This window comes from Tachypleus tridentatus, chromosome 5 (genome assembly GCF_004210375.1).
Source record: "Tachypleus tridentatus isolate NWPU-2018 chromosome 5, ASM421037v1, whole genome shotgun sequence".
NCBI lineage: Eukaryota > Metazoa > Arthropoda > Merostomata > Xiphosura > Limulidae > Tachypleus > Tachypleus tridentatus.
This window is the reverse complement of record NC_134829.1, coordinates 28714790-28732149: the sequence shown is the minus strand read 5'-3', so window position 1 is coordinate 28732149 and position 17360 is coordinate 28714790. Positions and strand designations below refer to the sequence as shown.

The window sequence follows — 17360 nt, the reverse complement described above, 5'->3', positions numbered from 1 at the left end:
GAAGCAAAAGTTTTAATTTTTGAATACAAGTTGTACTTATGGTTGAATATGAACACTGATTACTAGACAGAATATTGTAATGATATTATGAATTTATGATCATTATTTTTAATGGAATCAGTAGACTGATAATTGGAAAAAAATATTATAAAAAGATCTCAATTAAAAATATGATCATCAGTTGTAAATAGTCATCTGTTTTAACTTTATAATGACAACAGTGGCTCTGCCTACCCATAATTATAATATAATTTGATGTAGGATGATGACTTGGAAGAAGGAGAAGTGAAAGAAGGTAGTGGGGGCAGAAAAGCCCAGCCTCGTCCAGTGTGTAGGTTCTTTAATAAAGGCCAGTGTACTTGGGGAACATCATGTAGATTCATTCATCCAGGGATTAATGACAAGGGAAATTACAACATGTTTGCTGGTCCAAAACCTGTTCCTTTGGGCCCTGGTAATATAATGATGGCAGGTGGTGGCCCTCCTCCTCCACCACCAATGATGGGTCCTGGTCCTGGACTTGGACCTGGACCTATAGGACCACCTCGAATGGGTATGATGCCAGGGGTAAGTTCTACATATTTAAGTAAAAATGCTTATTTGGAAATGTACATTATTTTGTTTATTATTTGAATCTAACATTAAATAAATGCATGAAGTTTATATTTTTCTAATGTGAAAAGCTTTAGTAGTAATACTTTCAAAGTTTTTAATGCTTAGAAATGTACACTTGGAACTTGATTTTCACTTTGGGAATATTGTAAAGCTAGTTAGTTTTTTTCTAATATTTATGATTATAAAAACAAAAACAGGAAACTAATCATCAGGGAGTTATAATACTCAGTAAATAACTAATAAGACAGTGGGAAAAGTGGTTATATTGCCAAATGGTAACTGTGTGCAAAAGGTACTGATTATGAAACTTGCATGGCCAGTATATTAACAATGTATGGTGTGGCTGCCATTCTTGTCCACTACTGTTTGTAATTTTAAAATAAAAACATAGAGCTGAATGATTTTCACCAGTTTTCCAATGGTTTAACACACAATAGTGTAAGGCATATTGCAGGTCTGTTAATTTTTGAAAGCATATTCAAGCAGTGTGGTACCAGTCTGCACAATGTTCACAGAGCAGTGCTACTATACTGTGTGATCTACACAGATACTATTATCATCTCTGTTTTATTGATTCACTAAAACATAATTTCTTGCTAAATGATTTATATTTGTCCATGTTTTTGTTCTGCAAATAATAAGTTAATATGCTGTGAATTCCAAAATGTACCTTAAATTTAGGTTATACTTTAACTGGTTTTGATTGTTGAACTTATTTCATTTATATTTGCTTCAGAAACATTATTTATTAGTCTTTTGTACTTTATTAGTTTAAAAGTGTTATTTATAATAACTGGCACCAGTTGCAGATGAATGAAAGCTAAAATGGTGGTGATGTTAGTATATGTATAGACTGCATGATATAGTGTAAATATTTTTGTAGACCCCACACTACAGTGGCACTCGTAGAACTCCATTATTTATGAGGACTATTATATTCAAAATGAATTATTATTGTGTACTATTTGCTATAAAACTAAAAATAGCATAATTTACTTCAACATACATGATGCAGATGTAAAAATGTAAGCAGATTAACCAGTTTTCATCTGTGATAAACTGACATTTTTGATGTATTGAAAATGTAATTTAAGTTAATAATGTATAAAATCGTAAACTTTATGAGCATGTTATTTATTCTGCACATAAAATATCAACAAAATCACATGGCAGTCAAATGTTTATAACATTGTCCTTAGGTAAAGGTCTAAATCATTTTGACTAAATATCTGTTTTGTTTTTCATCAGTAAAACTTTGCCTTAAAATTCATTTTTATAATCCCAGCAGAAGGACATTTTAACTTTTAAACTGATAACTGCATGACGTATACATGTGTGCATATCAGGCTTACAATGGAGTAATCTTATTACAAAAAAATGTTACCATCTATACAAATATGTCCTGACAAAGTTCTTGACAGTAGCAATGCCATGCCATTTTATGATAAATGTGAAGTATATGTAAAAAATATATAAATTAAACTTGTTCTGTGAATAACTTAAGTTGAAGAATTCATAGAAAAATAAAATTGCTAATAAATAATCAGAATATTTAATGATACAAACACTCACCATGCATAATTCGAGAAATCAGTTATTACTAAATTTACTGAATTTCTGTAATGGGCACCCTAGAAGCAAGGCATGTATATTGTTTAAAGAAGGGCTAAGAAAAAGGTATAGACATGTAGCATTATAAATCTAATTTTAACTTGTAAGTTCATAAGTGTGTATTGCTGTTTTCTGTGAATTCGTGAAAATAATGGTACTTTACTATTTAGTATGTTTCATATCAGTTTAATTGATAAAACGTTTGTTTTAACCCAAATGTGAATCTAAACCAGAACTAATACATAATGCCAAACCAAGTTTTGTTTCATGTTGAATTATTGTTTGTTTTTGTATCTGAGTGTATGTTGAATATTATTACTCTATATGTAAAATAGCTTAACATATTTTAGAGACTTCTTCATATAGGGCAAAAATAAAAAATGTTATTTGAAGAACAAAGAATATCAATGTTTGAAAAATTTTGTCAGCATTAAACAGTACAACTTATTTATGAATACCACATGGATAGAATGTTTTAGCTTAGAAAGACTAACTTTATGATTTCACCAAAAATATTTAATTAGTGTATAAAACTAAGATAGTCTTTTGTTTTCTGTACCTTGCTTAGGATTTTTGCCTTGTATGCCACTCATGTATTAAATGTCTTTAAGTGGAAGACCTCTTCAGAATGGATAGTGACATTTACCATGATATTGTTTTAGTTAATATGCTTAAGGTGGCTGTCTTTTGCTGTAGAGTTGATGAGTTAATTGTAAGGAGTGGTGACAGCAGATGTTCAATGATTTGAAAAAAAATATCGAGCATTTTTGAGCAGGTTCAGGAATTATGTAAGTTGCATTTTGTGGATCTGTATAGACTTCATGAAAGAGAATCATACTAACACTGGGCTAGTATGTTTGAAATTAGTGGTATACTAAGCTTAAAATTTGGTAGTCTTGAGCATATGACTAGTGAATTCCTTAAATCAAGTAACTAGGGGAAAAATTATTTTTTTGGTTTGTTTTTTATGGTGTACAATGGAGTAATTGTAAAGGTTCATATAAGTTTATGACAAAAGACTTCAAGAAAACTTCTCTTAACATTTCAACATTATATCTTTATAACTGACTGTAATACAGACTTTGTTAGTAAACTTTGCTGCATGAAACATAAAATGTTTGTAAGATACAGTTTGTGTTCTACCATAGTGTCTTAAGTGACAATTCTTTTTCTAATGAATTATTTATCTTTGATTTTTTGTTATCATCCTGCATAGATTTATTCAGTGAGCAAAGCAGGTTTTATCAATTTGAATATAGATTTTTGACCATTAACAGTTTTTAGAGGCTCATAATATGAAAATGATAACACTGAGTAATTCATAATCTCTTTTTAAAAGAATGAATTTGACTATTAATTTTAGCCTGGTGGTCCAGAACTACCTCCTCTACCACCACCACCACTGCCACCACCTTTTATGGAAGAGCTTCCACCAGTGGAATCTGCTTGGGAAAGGGGTTTGCGACATGCCAAAGAAGTAAGTATACTAAATTATCTGTTAGGAAGTTTTTATTCTTTCAGTTTGATATTACACTTATATTATGAAATGAGTGTTTTATAAGGTAATTTTAGTTTACAGTGTAAATTCATAATCTTTTCAAACTTTGTGTGATTTATAGAAATAATAAAAAAATAGTTATGTAGTCTTCAGTTTTTGAACCATCTTGACTAAATTTTGGCCCCTTCAGTCTAGTCTGTAAGCTACTAGGCTGTGTATTCTTTTATTTGTGTATGCATGCTACACAAACTCTTCAGTTTATCTTCTTAACCTTATTATGATGAGACACAGGCCAAAGGCCACATTTCATTTGTTGACTTGCATTCAAAATTTTATTGAACTAATATTTTGTGAATTTATTTCAGTAAGTTTGGTACCAAAATGTAGATTATAATTTGAACTTAAATATTATAGGTGAGATAATTTCTTAATTTAAAAATAAGTATTAAAAGAATAACCTAAATATCAATTTTTGTGAGTTACATGGCATATTGAATGCAGCATTGGTTAAAATTAGATGTTGATAATGCAAAAAAACTAAGTCTGTAGTTTTGTACAGATTAGGAACTCTCATTACAAATATTGACAAGCTAAAATATAAAATAAGAACCTCATATCTTTTTATTTTGCTGAGATCTGACTTACATACTGAATCAAAGAAACAAAGTGGACTCTTTCCATTTTTAGAAATGGTCCATTATATAATCTTCTTACAATATAAGACGTGAATAACCAATCAACAGCTCAGAATGTCACCCTAGTGGTTTTGTTTCAGCCATTTTAATCTGTTAAAGGCTACCATGTTCTTCATTCAAAGATTTCAAGGAAGTAGGTTGTATCTTTAGTCTGCTCAAAGCTTCATACTTTTTTAGACCTAAGTACGGCTTAGTTACTAAGCTTGATAAATTATAATGGAATTATGTGGTATCAGTATAGTTACGTTTTGTTTGTTATTCAACTGTGTATATATAAAAAGTGAAAAAAATTGTTTGATATCCTCCACATGCAAAATTTTAAAAGGCTTAGCAACCTGTGTCCAGCAGCAACTGATTTCAAAGATTGTAGCTAGAAAAGATAATTGTTTGCTTTACTTCTTTATTGTTCTATATTTTAAGAAAAATAAGCATCATAACTTAATTCTAAATAGTAATAGTCTCTCTCTCTCTCTCTCAGTATATAATGCATAATAAATGTTGTTATATATTGTAAAATACTAGTCCACTAATACACAGCCAAGACCAAGGGAGTTAGTTTTATGTTATTGGATATGGTAATATGATTGCCTGTGTACTGCATCAATGCATGTTAGTTAGGCATGACTAGAAGGTAAATACAATAAAAAATAATAAATATATAATATTAGACTTAAGCTACTTATGTAAATTTGTTTTTTTATGTTATAATACATAATCATTCTAGCATAAAAATAAACATAATTTATATTTCTTAATTTTTTATGATGGTTACAAGTTTACATAGAGTATAGAAAATAACATGAAATATAAAATCTTACTGAAAACAAACATTTGATATGTATTTAGGAGGTTTTAGAGATTACTTAAATAATATTGGAGATTTTTGGGATGAAGAATAGTTTTCATAATCATAATATGAAATCACTTTGCATTCAGCTAAACAGACTATTTTCACAAGAAAATCTTTAGTAAAAATATTACATTAAAAATTAAATTTTTTGTACATGAAAACTCGTAATCTTTACTAAAAAATGTGCCAAATTTTCTGAATATGCACGTTTTATCAGAAGTTATAATGCAAACATGTAGATGAATTAAAAATACTATTAGAAATATGCCAAATTTTGTGAATATGCATGTGTTATCAAAAGTTATAATGCAAATACTTCATTTATGCAAGTGTGTAGACGAATGCGTGTGTTATACCAAGCCTGTTGCAAAAGGGTTAATGTCAGTATTGGTGAGTTTCATTGATGATGTTGAATTGGTCAAGTTAAGTACTTGGTTCTGAATACATATTAGCTCATTTTGTCTTTGGATGTTTGGTTAATATAGAATATTAATATGAACTCTTGTATATTATACTGAGGCTGTTGCAAAAGGCTTAATAAATCAAATTTTAATACTTTATAAATTTTGAATTCTTAATATTATAAGAAAATATTTAAAACAATTCTCAGTCTCCTTTAATATGAGAATTGTGATATTTAATCTCTACATATTCCCCATTTAATTTACCATTCCTTCTTTGGAGTATGATATTTAAAATTTTTTTCAGTATTATGTAAATTTTACTAAGACAAAGCTTAAATTTTATAAGCTTCAATCTTATTTATTTATAGAGTCACAAATTAGAAAGTCAGGCCCACTTTCCATGCTCACCAGTTAGATCGTTTTTTTCTTTAAATTGCCATTAATTTTCTCTACTGTTTTATTAGCTGAATTATTTTTTGAGTGCACAGGTGTGCAACTTACTTAAAATAGATATTTAAAAATTACTTTTAAGAACATTTGTATAAAAAATTCAATTTTCATAACATTTGAATTTTTACATAAACCATTGACTATCGAAACAAAAATTACACAGTCTAAATTAAAGCTTTTGTTTGCTGTTGTTCTGTCTTCTGACAATGTAAACAAGTTTTGATGAGATCCAACATTGTTGATTAATAATCCTTTAATATTGGAGTAGTCTTGTCATCCCTGGTGTTTCAAGCTTAGGAAATCGGTTGGATAATATACATCATCTATAACTGGAACAGTGTTAGTTGATGTGTAGGTGAATTCCTTTCCAAGAATCTTTTGTAGCAGTTAATCATTTATGTAATAAACACTATCAGTTTGAAGTGCAAGAATTACTCTTTTACACAACCATTTGTGAATCTGACAAATATTAGAAACACTATTTCCTTCTACTTTTCTGCATCCATGAGTAAGTTAACAGAGAAATAAAAGTAAATGAAAAAATTACATATGCATTATATGTTCAATGTAAACAGTATTGTTGGCCTAAGAGTGACATTTGTTGCCAAATGACAATGTATGTTGTTGAGTATTACCAAAAGTAGTGTGATATAATGAAAGAAACTGAATTGAAACTGAGTCACTGAATATAGTTTTAGGTTATTAAATAAATGTTTGTTGTGGAAAACTTGATTGGAATTTTACCTCTTCATGTTACCTCTAATTACTGAAGGAGCCACCATACCAAACTTTGTGAGGAGTTAACAAACAGACAAACATACAATTTCACTTTTATTTATGTGTTTTTAGGTGCATTATTTAAGTACAGTGGGAAACCCTCTAAAGCAGCCACCTTTGGGACTGAGACAAACTGGCCTGATTAAAGGGGTTCTGCTGTACATATTTAGGATTATGTAAACAAAAAAAGGGACTGTGATTGAATGACTGCTTTCAAGGGGTGGCCACTTAGAGGGGTTCCACTGTAAATAAAAAATTAGTGTACTACTATGATCATTATGAAAAAGTGGGCCTAAATTTCATTGGCAACTGACTGCAAAAGAGTGAGATTGAAGTACTATATTTCTTGTTCTTCGTGTATGCTCTTTATTGTTATAAAAGTAACTAAAATCTAAAAGTTAGATTAGGTAAGATAATGGAAAATAAAGGTTCTTTATAAACTATGTGAATTCTAGTTGTTTGGTTGTTTACAACTTTAATGGAAGGATTATTAGTTAGATACAGTAGAAAGGGCAGTAGAACATAAAAGCTAAATATAAAGAGATGTAGAGTGTCATGAGATTTAAGATATTCAAGATAGATACAGTTTGCTATTACAACCTGCAGTCATTCTAGAAAGAAAAAAAGGGTAATTTAGTTTTATGTATTTATTTATAGTAGTTACAAGGTTGGTCAAATCTACCAATCTCTATAGAATTATGGCAAAGAAAATAGCAATAAAATATAAAATTTTACTCAAAGTTTTATGTTTAGTTAGGAGGTTTTAAAGATTATAGAAGTACAAACATTTTTAGGTGAAGAAAAGTATCTTTAATTTTAATATGAAAATCATCCTACACTTGGACTAGTCAACACCATGATTCCTTAAAAAGTAATCTGTAATAAACATACTTAATTAAAAAAAATCTGATTTCTGGTTTACAAAAGATTGTAGTTTTTAATGAAAGCTTTCCAAATTTTGTGAAGATACACAAAATATTTTAAAAGTTATAGAATGACTGACCTCCATTTGGAAAGACTTAAAACATTTACTTTAATAAAAGCAAATTGTAGACAAATTATAAAAACTGCAAAATTATAGTTTTATGATGTGTGTTTATTTTTTGTGAATTGATTCATCAGATGTGTTGAGGATGAAGGTTAAGTAGCTTGAATCTTTCAGAAACTTGTAGAATAAGGTTTTTGAATAATGCAAGATGGATTACTACAAAATTCAGTTTGGAAAATTATTTTGTTTTGGGCAAGTTATGAGTTTTTATGTGTAAATTTAATATTTTTCAGTTGATGAAGAAAGCCAATCGCAGGAAAGAGCAGGAACCAGATTTTGAGGAGAAGAGGTTGAATCTCTCTCTTGATGTAAATGATAGATTTCCAGACTATGACAAAGAAAATGATGTTTATGGAAGAAGTCCTTCCAGAAAACTTGGAGGTGAAATGATGTATTATGGGTATGCTTTTCATGTTTATTGTTGCTTAAGTTTAAAAATAATACTTTGAAATCTATTAACTGTTTTATTTCTGTGAGCTACATTGCAGAATTAAAAAAATGAAGCTGTGATGATACTTAATATATCCTGTTGTTTTTCACTGACTTAAAAGAACAGTTATTAAAATTTAGATGTGAGTTTGACTCAAGTATTTATTTAAAACAAAAAATTAAGTGGTGAGGCAAATACTAAAATATGTGAAAAATTAATACATGCATATATTTATTCTTTAAAAAGAAATGTTATTTAATTAGTGATTTATTTCTGTTATGATATTCAGCGGATATGGCAATGGTCCAGAAAATTTTGAACTAATGGAAAGAGAAGCACGCGATTTTTGGCGAGGACGTTATGAAAATTTTGAAGTGCGTTGGTCAAGGCCAGAGTTTGAATATAGGGTGAGTAAAAAGACAAATGTCCTTTTAACTTTAAAGACTTTGTTGTCACAGTTAATAGTCCTTATGATAATCTAAGTCATCTAATTTAGCAATTAATTGCTTGTATTTTATTACTAGCTACCAGTTACAAATTAGGCTATAGCCTGTGTTTCAGATGTTTACCTGATATTGTAATATTTGGTGGTGTGTTCATAGGCATATTTAAAATCATATTAATTTTATAAATTATCAAGACATGCTTCCATCCCTTTTATATAATTTTCTCTCATGATTTTTAAAGATTTCTATATTTTCTGAAATTACTTTCATATGATTTGTTTATTTATCAGTATTGTCTTTATATTATCAAGGTTATCAAGATACATTTTCTACCACTATTTTTAGCCTTGAATTTTATCTTGTAGTGATATGAATATTTAATTGATAAACTTCTCAGCATTTTTACATAAAAATTAACTTTTGATGTTTCAAAGCTTTGGGGATTCTATGCTAGGTTGGTATATGTACAAAGTTACTTACTAAGAAAAGGCAGTTTCTCATTAACAGCATTTTCTTCAACAAATTAAAAAAAGTAAATTCATAATCTGGATGTTCTTTTATACTTTTACCTCAAGTGAGAACTTTTAAGCTTTATATAATTTTTGTCAAAATCTAAAAAATTCAAAAACATTAAATAGGTTCTGCAAAATTATCTGAAATATTTTAATTGTATTTATAGTTGGGTGAATTAATGAAATTGATTATCTACAAGTAGGGATTACGTTGATCAGTCAGTAGAAATTGATTGAATAATTATTAGTTTTTCTGATTATTATTGTTTTTGATTATTCTAACAATCAGTCTAAATATTTATATCATTTATCATAAAAGTAGTCAACTAATGAAAATTATGGTTTGTAGTTATTCTCAGTTATTCCAACCATTCAAGTAATCTGTGTTATAGCAAAATTGCTGAGTCTGTGTGCAGTGGTCACAAATGTTTAACTGGTGACTAGATAGAAGGCAACTGATTACAATGACTGCTTTCAACCTTTTCTTGTGATTGCTGCCTAGAAGGGAGAGAGATCCTCTTATCCTAGAAACACTCACTCTCGACAATTTTTCTTGTAACTTGCATTCATACCATGGTGGGAGGAACACTGTACTAACTCATTAATGGTATAGATAAATAACTAAATGACAAATACTTGTGTTGTTGCCAGATAAAAATTACCTAAATAATCACCTTATAAAAGTGTAACTAGTAATTCATATCATAATTAAAATACGATTCTGTAATCATTCATACGCACACATCTGAGTAATATCTTTACATTTACCAGTGTCTTTTATGTTAATTTTGCTAGCTAGGAGTGGTAAGTTTTGATGAATCAGTTTGAAATTTTTATTAGCTAAGTATTCTGATGAAAACAAAATACAGTTAGTGAATACACTGAGTTGCTCGTTTTAGATATTCTTTCTGCTATTGTGATAATTTGTCACTGGTTACACACTTAAACTGTAGATATTGCCAAGCCATAATGTAAATGTATAGCTTTTAAGCCTTAGTGAAATGTAAACAAAAACATCAAATCCAAATGTCAAGATCCTTATATTCCAAAATGTCATTAATGCTCTCTGACATCTGCCACTGAATTATTTATAACATGTAGAAAGAGAAGATTTTACTGTATAAGATTGATTGCAAGACTAGTTTGTGTAGGTGACAAATTTGGAAGTATTTTATCTTAGTTTTCATATTTGGCTTGAGCAACTGTGTTTTTAATCTACTCATGGTTAAATTAGAAAGTTACAGTAGTTTTAGGACATTATTTTTCTCTGAGTAATATTAATTTGTGTTTTAGATTGCACATTTGAAATTTAAATTAATATTTTGGGCTACCATGTTATTAAACAAAAACAAAAAACAAGTAGGCCTACTTGTGCTTTGTCTTGTGGCAGACAGACAGGTCCACGTTATTAATAAAACAGCGTCTCTTGAGTGGATGTTTTTTTTATTTACTGCTATGAAAGTAATTAAAATGTAAAAATTAGAAACTCACAAGTTAAAGAAACTTAAATGAAAAAAATCAAATACAAATGTTCTCATGATATTATTAAAGCATGAGCATATCTCAGGGCATAATTGTAAATCAGTTATAGCATAAAGCAGTTATTTGTTTATACCAAACTCTTTTACTGTGGTAACTTGTGGTAACATATTCTAAGATTGTTCAATTGCAAATGTAAAGCAGTCAAACTAAATGAATCTAAGTTTAAAAAGTATTAGTTCTAGCTTTAAGAATAAATAGTGTTTAATTGTCTATTACAATAAGCTGTCATTCTAGAATGAAAAAGAAAACGGTAAGAATATTTTAGATTTATTTCATATTTTTTATACTTTACCATGCATTGCTGATTTCTTTACACTTACTGTTATGTAGAGAAAGTAACAGTTAAAGTTTGAAATGAGATTATTTTATTAAATAATGTGATTTTTTGTTTGCAACAGAGTTATATTGTATACTTAAAAGCTTCTTAAGTTTTGTGAAAATTTGCTTAGTAAATTCAGAGTTTTAGTAATATAGTTTCATGATGATTATGGGGTTGGTCAAAATGACCAAGCTTGTATACATAGAGTGAAGAACCTTTTTAAGGATAATTGACACTCAAATAATTTTGGCCAAAATAACAAATTTCACTTGACCATAAGATAATAATTTTATGGTTGGCTTTTGTCCACTTATCTAGAAGTTTTTTCTATTTTTATTTACTGGTTTACATGTGATATTTAATATGACTTGCAATGCATCACTTTCACTTAAATGGACCTTCTCAGTGGCTAAGTGGTAAGTCTGTTGGCTTCTAATGTTAATAACAGAATGTTATTACTTTGGGGCTTAATAACAAATAAAGCACTTTATTAAATTATTTTATGTACTGAGCAATAATTGTGAGATTTGTGAGTCCAAAAGAAATATTTATTTTTGAAGTTTACATAGACCCAAATAATTAGACAACAATTTTGAGTATTTTGCTAAAATGTTTAATGTTCACAGTCAATATTATGCAGTTTTCTAAGTTATGTTATTCATTTATTTTTTTAAGTACAGACAGGTATAAAATGCAACAAGATTTTCGTTGTTAGACACAAAGTATTTATTTTTCTATTTGATTTTCACAGTAATATATCAATATTTCTTAAATAAATTGTTAAACGTATATTGAACATGAATAATTTTCTTTACTAATTTTGCTTTTGTATCATGTTTCATTGAAGGAACCTGTTGCTTAACCCTTTCAGGACTGAAATTATGAAAGGTCACTTCAATAGCAAAATTTTGTATTTTAATTCAGGATTTAATTAAACATTGCAACTCCTAATTATCATATGTAAACTCACATTGTGTGTCAAAGTTTCTGTTCTCCCACAGTACTGCAGTTAGCAGGACCACACTTAACAATGAGGCAGCAAAATGCACTCAGAATAATTAGGGTTTAGGATTAGGTTTTTCAGGGTCATCGTATTTTGCATTCATGGCATAACTTGAAATCTTGGGAACACCATGTTTGAAAATGTGTTCATACTTCTATTCACAAGCTAGTGTAATCAAATGTGGCACAATGCTCAAGTACCATAGGTGTATGTGTGTGCTAACAGGTTTTTTTTTTTTAGAATGGACCTTCTACCCACCCATTCCTCCATTTTTAGAGTAGCCATTAAAGTAATTGGGGAGCTTTATTGGTCCCATGAGGCCTCTGAATAATTAGGAAGTCTTTAACCCCTATTTACCTTGGCATCATTAGCTGCTATAATATCACAAGGTTTTAGTGACTAACATTTAAAATTAAATTAAACTAATTTTTGTTTGCTTTATACCAATTAGTATAAAATAAAATTATAGCTAATAATCCATATTTTAATATACAATAAGTTCTTAATTTTATAAGGCAGTATTTCAGAAAAATCTTGAATTTCACAGTGTGAGAAATGTAAGATATTATCTTGAGGCATCATCTCTTCCTTATTTTATTCACTATTTTTCCAATAAGTATGAAACTTACATAAATTACCCACTATAAAATTGTAATTTCTCACAAACACTATAATTTTTATAGTCTTTTATCTTGTTTGGTTATAGAGTCATCAAATAAAAACTTGGACCCTTCTTGCCATGCCCATCTGTCACATTCTGATTTCCAGGACTTGTAATAGTTCTAGCACTTTTAATTCTATATTATCTATAGCATATTGAAAGCTAAGGTTTTCATCTGTGAAATGACATATCTTGTTTCCTCATAAGTGAATTGTAATTTATCTCTGTTAGTGCAAACTTCATCTCCATGGGGAAGATAAGTTGCTTGGATGAATATGTAATAGTTCTTGTCTCATAGTTAGAAGCCAGAAAAATTGTGAGAGTTAGGAAAAACTAATTTTTCATGTTGTTATTTTGTGTTCTTTTGTGCATTATTTAAATAAGAATTATTTGGTGCATTATTATTACTATTAGTATAAAAAAGTAGGGTTAAATGTTATCAACAGTTAACAGAAAAAAGACTTGGGTAAGTATCTTACTTATTGTTTTTAATGTTTATGGTTTATTTATTATTATAAAAGTAACTAAAATGTAAAAAATGTGGTGCTAGTTAAGGTTAGATTAGGTAAAATAAATAATAATGTAACAAAAATGTTTCATTAGGAATGCACACAAGCAGCTCAGAGTAGCTTGTGAATAATCCAATATGAGAGTGTAACATAAACTCCACATTCTTTAAGTGATTCATAACTTATAATGACATAAGTGGTTGTAGTTAGACAGGGTTCAAAGGACAATAAAATTTAAGTATAAATAAATGTATACTGTTAGAGTTTAAAGCTATTTAGATTCATTTCTTTTTCTTTCTTTTTTTTGATCGTTACAAGGTTAGTCAAATTGACTAACTTTATATAGAGGTAGGGTAGAAAAAATAACAGATAAAATATAAAGTTTTACTGAATATAAACATTTGAAATGTATTTGGGAGTTTCTTGACTTTGTTCAAATGAATTTTGAGATAAAGAAAAGTACTTTTTTATCATAACAAAAATTATTTTGCACATGGACTACTAAAATATTCAGTATATTTAGAGACAATTATTTTTAAGTTTATTAAAATTACTTCACTGAAAAGTGTGATTTGTTTTGTATGTGAAAGACTTGTAATGTTTACCAAAATTCTGTCAAATTCTGTGAAGATACATGTACTATATTAAAACTTAGTATTATCAAAACTATAAAGATTAAATGAGTACAAAGAGTTCATGTTGTGAGTCAGATCAACTGAACCTATATTTAGAGTTAAATCTTACTAGTTACAATAATTTGAGCCACAAATTGACAGATTTCAAACTTCTAGAGGCAGTTTAAACTGAGCTATGATTTTATTAGTTGAATGTACATCTTTATATTTCTTGCCAAAGGTCTTGATAAATTATGAAGTGTTTCAGATATACTTTTCAGCTAGGAACTAAACTTCAAAACAGTGGGAACATCTTTCCAGTCATTTTTATATATACAAAAATTTTGAAGACTGGTTAGCTCATGTCATACTTGAAGGTTAAATATGGTGTTATTAGAAATAGTTACCTGTGACTTAGCTGTAGGTTTCTTTAGCTCCCAGTGACATTTTACACATTACTATTACTGATTATGTTATATTGTTTCCATTTGAAACTACTGAAATATTTTTCTGTAACAATTTATTTGAGGATATTTAGGGTTACTAAGTGCCTAGGTCTGATATGTTGTGCAGTGACACTCATTTTTAAATTATAATCCATGTTGAATTTGTTTTGTTTAGTGGGTTATGTAATTGTACTTCAGTGAACAACAACAACAAAAAAAAAAAAAGCTAAGATGAATTTGCTAGTAAATGTTGGTAAAGTTAAAACTGGTTGGATATACATAGTTGTGGAAAATAAGTTTTGGTTGTACTTTGTTGTGTATTTTAACAGGTTTTCATTGTTCATGTCAGTTCCTGTTATTGTTTATGGTGTTATTAGAAAAGAAATACACAGAAAGTGTGTTTTGATTGAAATGGAAATTTATTTAAATATATTAGTAGATTTTAGACACTTGGTAACAAAAAATTTAGGATAAAGGAAGTATTTTTCTAAACATTCAAATTCTAAAAAAGTATCCATTTGTTAAATTATATTGTTATTTTTTATTAAAGAGCAACCTCATATTTTGTCAAATGTTTTTGTAAAGTTTCATTCAGTAATATTGTTGTGCAACCTCCAAACATACAATTGTTGATTTGATCTGTTATAAGCCTAAGCATTTTATATTGTCTTATTGGCCTCTTTTGTTTGTGTTTGCACTAAATGTACAAAGTTTTCATGATTTTAATGTAATCCAAACACTAAATTTTTAAGTACTTGTACCAGCTAATCACTTTACGTCAGTTCCATTTAACTGAATGTATGCAGTTGATCCTTTGGACTGATCCTGTATTTGAGAACAAGTGAAGCTGTTGCATGTACTTACACAAAATGTGACAAACTTAAGATGTACAATTCTGTTGTACATAAACAGTGAGATGTGTCAGAAAGTATTTGCATCCATGATATGTCAGAGTACAAGTGCTGTCCACATGAAGCATGAAGATACTTTTGTCCATTGTTCAATTTTTTTGTTGCATTTATATAACCCCTGGTACATCTCAGATTCATATTTAGTTTTTTTCAGTATCCCTGTTTATCATGAATTCCCCTCCTCTACCACAAAATGTTGCAAAATCAGCATTATAGGGTAAAATGAATAGTTAATAACTGTTGCATTAAATACATAATATGATTTTGGATGGGCACTTTGATCACTACCTATGCACATAGGGTTAATGGTTTGTCCTATAACCAAGTTTGTTTTTTATTCTCCTTTAATGAAATGTCAAATATTTAAGTTCATTCAGTAAACTTGTAATAACAATAAGCCAGTCTTTTAAGTTAGTATTACACAATTTGACTAGTCAAGAAGTGCTTATTAACTTGTGTGAATGTGTAAAATAAGTAGGAGTGTATGGAATCGTTTTTCAGGTTATTTCCACAGTAGTGAATGTGTTCTGTAAACATTTTAAGATTTAAAGGATCGGTATATTGTATTTAGTTAGCAAGTAGTAAGTGATGTGTAGGGGTGCGAAACTAGCATGAAAGGGGAGAAGGAAATTTCAAATAAAAGAAATGGTAATATAGTTCCCCTTGAACTAATTCAGACCCTGGTGTTTGGTTGTTATTAACACCTTTTTAATGAAAAAAATTGTTTCTATAGGATCCTAGAGAAAAAGACAGGTCCAAGAACTACAGACGGTCATTCGAGAGAGAGAAGTAAGTTGAAGAATACTTTTATCAGGAAAATGTTTCAGACTATTGATGATGCACACATCTAACATGAAGAACATATACACTGCTTCCTGCAATTATATTTCCACGATGCAGCTTTTGAGTATCAGAAAAATAAGTACCCTAAATTACATTGAACAACATAGTTTTTGCTTCTCATACACTGTTGACTGTTTCTTATAGATATTTGGCTGCTGATCATGAAAATCACATCCAAATTTGCCCATCATGTACCATTTCATTGAAATCTTCAGTTTCACCAGGACATTGCTACAATGGAAAAATGATATCAGGGCAACTGGAATCCGTCAATGCTTGCTGACTACTGTTGGACACTGCAACTTGATGCACCAGACATTGAATACAAACGAAAATCAGGAGCAAAACACTTTTAATTATGTTGAACTTAATAGCATATTAGAAACATAAATGCAATTAAATACATTATTGCCGGTAAACAGTTAACTGTCTGTTTCCCCAAGTTCCTACGTGATGAAGTAAAACCAAAACTATATTTGTGCACACCCACCAGGTACCTCTCACAATCGGTGAAAACTTTTCAGGAAGCAAAACTTTTCAAAAAAATTGTCGTGCAGTGTTATCAGATAATTGCTGGAGAATTAACTCCCCACTGTAAAAGAATAATTATTTTTTGTCTCAAAAATTTCTGTAATGTTACTTATCCAGACTGGCATTAAATGTACTAAGAACTGTTGACTGGCCAATGTATCTGAGTGACAGAAAAAGAAAAGCTTCAATTCATCCATTACCTATTTTATTGCTCTACTTGCAATCTGAAGGTCATGAGTTTGAATCACCATTGCACCAAACATGCTCAACCTTTCAGCCATGGTTATTTCACAGTGTTAGGCAGTCCAGTTATTTGTTGGTAAAGGAGTAGCCCAGGAGTTGGTGGTGGAAGGTGATGACTAGCTGCCTTCTCTCTAAGTCTTTTATTGTTAAATTAGGGATAGCTAGCTCAGATAGTCCTTGTGTAGCTTTGCGTGAAATTCAAAACAAACCAAACCAATTTTATTTGACCATAAAAGAGTAATAGGGTCTAAATATAAAATTATTGGAAATGTGAATTTGCTAGATATTAGTGTTTAGAAACAAATCCTGAAAAAGTTGTGGAACCAAATTAAGCTGTTTTAACGTTTTATTTTTACATGATTTCACTGACTAAAATGTGATTTGTATGCATCATACATAAAG

General features: G+C 29.3%; 1 protein-coding gene across 10 annotated transcripts in view; it reads left to right on the top strand.

The window, feature by feature from the left end:
* LOC143250813 (uncharacterized) overlaps positions 1–17360 on the top strand; it is a 43086-nt gene that overhangs the window by 10254 nt on the left and 15472 nt on the right. For all 10 annotated transcript variants that reach the window (XM_076501849.1, XM_076501848.1, XM_076501845.1 and 7 more), the window contains exons 4-8: positions 262–567; positions 3590–3703; positions 8182–8348; positions 8668–8785; positions 16075–16130. In XM_076501849.1, coding sequence (XP_076357964.1) covers positions 262–567; positions 3590–3703; positions 8182–8348; positions 8668–8785; positions 16075–16130 — 761 coding nt within the window. The remainder of the gene's footprint in view (positions 1–261; positions 568–3589; positions 3704–8181; positions 8349–8667; positions 8786–16074; positions 16131–17360) is intronic.